This window comes from Cyprinus carpio, chromosome A4, assembly GCF_018340385.1.
Source record: "Cyprinus carpio isolate SPL01 chromosome A4, ASM1834038v1, whole genome shotgun sequence".
NCBI classification, from domain to species: domain Eukaryota; kingdom Metazoa; phylum Chordata; class Actinopteri; order Cypriniformes; family Cyprinidae; genus Cyprinus; species Cyprinus carpio.
Window position 1 is genome coordinate 20,311,773 of NC_056575.1, and position 4,332 is coordinate 20,316,104.

General features: G+C 35.7%; 1 protein-coding gene across 1 annotated transcript in view; it reads right to left on the reverse strand.

Annotated features, from left to right (window-relative positions):
- The window catches only part of LOC122140912 (neoverrucotoxin subunit beta-like), an 8,146-nt gene extending 7,490 nt beyond the window's left edge, over positions 1 to 656 (reverse strand). Inside the window, exon 1 of the mRNA XM_042746219.1 lies at positions 238 to 656. Within this exon, the coding sequence (XP_042602153.1) occupies positions 238 to 440 (203 nt within the window). The 5' untranslated portion in view covers positions 441 to 656. The remainder of the gene's footprint in view (positions 1 to 237) is intronic.
- Positions 657 to 4,332: the final 3,676 nt, after the last annotated feature.

Below are 4,332 nucleotides of genomic sequence, written 5' to 3' on the forward strand. Positions count from 1 at the left end.
GTTTTCACTGTTTTCTCCTGTTTTGAGTTTTGAGGCCATTTAGGGGGTGAGTTAAAGTACTGTTGTTTGTTCATTTGTTTTGTTTGAGCAGTTTAGTTAAGAGAAGACTAAAAGAATAAGACTAGTGCTCTTTAAATCCTAAATATATTGTTGCATCCTCTAAAAACTCCTACACTCACCCAGAGACACAGAAAAGTTTAAACAATAAAACCTAAAACCTCTTCCTGCTAGACGTACTTGAATTTATCCAGTGAGCAGTTTGGATCTTCCAGTTTTTCAGAGAGCAGCTTGACTCCTGAATCTCCGGGGTTATTATAGCTTAGATCCAGCTCTCTCAAGCATGAGGGGTGTGAAGTCAGAGCTGAAGACACATAACAACATCCCTCCTCTGTCACCATACAGCCAGACAACCTACAAAAACATACAACATCAGTCCACATCACATTTGTTTGTTCTGTATATCACATTATGTGTTGTATCCTTTTTGTGTTAAACTGATTACTCTATAAAAAAATATTGTGCACATTTATTGTTATTCTGATCTTGTCAGTCGGGTCAAATGTGTAATATTCACAGAGACAATACATACTTTATGAATATGTGCAATTAGCTTTTTTGTGTACTGAAAATCTGTTAATATTATTTTAAAGAAGACCAAACAATGTGCTGAGGAGGTAGGAGCATAGAAACATATGCTATTCACACAAGCCTCATTCATACTAATGTGCTCATATGAGAACATCCTCAGACTTCAGCATTAGTTAAGAGTCATTTGACTGATCAGGCTGGTTAAATGGTTGACTATATTTAAATTTATAATATTCATTTTTAATTTCTAGATAATGATTTGATGCCATTTTTGTGTTTACAGTTATGGCCAAAAGTTTTGGCTGTGACATAAATTTTGTGTTTTGCAAAGTTTGCTGCTTAAGTATTTGTAGATTATTTTTCCATGTTTCTATGGTATACTGAAAAACTCCTGGGCCAAATCCTGATTAATGGCAATCCATTCTTGCCTTCGGATCTCAGAATTGATCACAATTTGTGGGCTTCTGCTTGTCCACTCGCTTTTTGTGGACTGACCACAGGTTCTGTATGGGATTGAGATCCGGGGGAGTTGCCAGGCCACGGATCCAAAATTTCAATGTAATGATCTTCGAGCCACTTGTTTATCACTCTTGCTTTGTGACATGGTGCTCCATCATGCTGGAAAAGGACATAACTGTGCATCATATCCCACCCCGTCCCATCCTGTGATGCATTTCCTTCACACTTCCATGTTGATATCTGACCACAACAACACAGAGAAACCTCTGTACCCACAAAATATCCAAATAATAAACAGACCATTACGTTGGTAACTGGTTTGTATGTGATTTTCTTGAGATTTGGGGCATTTTTATAACAATATTGAAAATGTACATCAGAAATGCTAATCTGTGCATCGATATAAAAGGGTATAAATAGCATATTTTAACAACAGTAAACGACCAAATTCCACATGAGATCACAAAAGGAAGTTATTACAAACACTCGATCGGGGTTTAAAGTAAGTTTTGGGTAAAAGTGTACTAATAATCTCATAAATTGTCTTAAGTAGCTTGATGCTAATATTAGCTCTAATGCAGCTGCAACAGGTGCAGCTCTTCTTCATAATGCATTTTGTCTTAATAATACACATAAGGTCGTAAGGAAATGTTTTGTTGTATTTTTATAGAAATACTTTGATAATAGTTGGGTAAATGTATACTGGGATTGAAACGATGTGGCTTGGTAAACCTTGAAATACCAGAACAAAGGCTAATAATGGCTGAATAAAACAAAAGAATAATGATAAAAAAATAATGAGGATTATGTCTCATACCTGAACAATGTGTGAAATGGTCATTTCGTAAGAACAATAGAATCATGAATGGGGCAGTTTGCTGAGCCAAACGTGAGATAATAGCACACAGGAGAGCTTACAGGGGTCATAATTAAATTAAGTGACGTGACATACAGCCAAGTATGGTAACCCATATTCAGAATTTGTGCTCTGCATTTAACCCATCCAAAGTGCACACACACAGCAGTGAACACACACACGGTGAACACACACCCGGAGCAGTGGGCAGCCATTTATGCTGTGCCGCCTGGGGAGAAGTTGGGGGTTCTGTGCCTTGCTCAAGGGCACCTCAGTTGTGGTATTGCAGGCCCGAAACTCGAACCCACAACCTTTAGAGTGTTAGGAGTCAAACTCTCTAACCACTAGGCCACAACTTCCCCACAAATTTTATTAGCATTTTATTAGCCTTCTCTAAAAACACACAACATGGTCTTAGAAAATGTTTCATAAAATTCACAGTTTGTGAGATTATGTTCTGAATATCAAATGAAGTTTTAGTAGACTTCTGGCTTTAGCTTCATTATGTTTCTAAAATCATATCCTACATCATTATTTTTTTTATACATTTACATTTTTTTTCATATTTTTATTTTTGTTTTCATGTTTGAGCTTATATATCTTTATTATCATAACAATTTGAGTAATTCTGATTCCTGAACAGTAAACTTTGAAGTGTCAGCTTTGTGAACATTTGTTGATTATGTATCTAGTAAGAAAGACTCATGAGCAGCAACCTTTTAAATTTTGGGTATGTCATTTGTGTCTCCATGCTGAAAATGGGGGGTGACAGGTAACGGGTTAATTATCCATTACTTTAAAAGTTAGCCATCTCTTAACTTTCTTTTGTAAGGATCACAGCAGACACAACACAGGTCATACCAAAAACATAACATTTATTTTTATTGACATGGCTTGACATGAGAAAGAAAAGATGACCTGACGGGTAAAAACATCACACAACCATTGGAATTTTTTTTAAAATACAACACACACACACACACACACACACACACACACACTTACTTATACAGTTTTGAAATGCCATGAATTAATCTACCAAAGGCTCCATCACAGTGTTTCCTAGCAAGCCATTCATACCACTCGATTACAGTGAGGTGATCAGATAACATGCTTTTAGTCAGGTTCCTCCTTAGCCTCCAAATCTGTTCTGTGTATATTCTCCGGGCTCTTTCAATATGCTGGGTGTGTACACCTGAATGTGGTTCTACATACCACCTGCTGTGGTTAACAGTATGATGATCATACCCTAGAACCGACAGTATGCAGTGGGCACACCACTCGTCACTGATGACAGAGGACCCAGGACTTACATGATGGGCGATCAAGGGGACAAGATGTCTTTAAGTCCTTTTTCCACAAACTCTAGAATAGGCTTCCCACTTACATTTTCTTAATTCCTGACATTCAACATCTTAAATACCCACTTCTTTCTCTTCCATCCTCCATTCATTCTTCCTCTCCCGTACTGCCAGATAAAAAAGAAAGTCTTAATTAATCAATATTAATAAATCAGAGATCTCATTAGATCCTCTGTATAAACAAATCTTATGTTTTATACTGTATACATGTATTATGCATTAGTAATGCATTTTTTTAACATTAAGACTTTATAATCCACACAGTGAGGCCACAGTAATATATATGGCCTATGTATTTATATTGATTTACTGTATTTACAGTATTTGCCATTGATAAGAACACAAAAGGTGTAACATTTTGGCAAAATAGTGAAGGTAGCAAAATTTTAGTCTAGCAAAATCTATTAAATGCATACATCACAACATATATCATTACACTGGCATTATTTTATAAAAGCATTTCACACTGGGTTCTTAAATATCAGCTGACAGTCAGTTGTTAAATTTGGTTCTAGCTTCTGACCATCCACTTCTCCATCTTTATTTATTTATTGAAGCAAAGCTTTTGAACGATGTGATGCTTTTTGTTTGTTTTTTAAATAAATGAAAAAGTAGAAATTATTTTTGCTATTTTTACCCTCTTTTCCATGCTATCATACACTCCATCATACAATCAAAATTTACCATTAAAAAGTGAAGGCATAACCAAAACGCTCCATTAAAATCAGCAAAGCCAACTGGAGAGTATGCCATAGTTTAAGATTTTTAAATATACATGGTTATAAACTGAAAATGTATCTACTGATCTTATAGCACGTAAATTTCATACCATCCAGCCGTTGTCCCAGTGGGATTATTACCTGTAAATGAAGCACATCCAATCACACAGTGATACTTTTGAACAGCTAAATATTGGGTAACACTTTATTTCGATAGTCCACTTTAGACATTCTACAGTAAGTAACTTTGCAACTGCATGTCAACTAGCAGTTAGTAGAGTATTAGTAGACTGTTTGCTAAATATCTTTTAACACTTTCTTTGTCAACTTATACTAACCCTAAACCTAC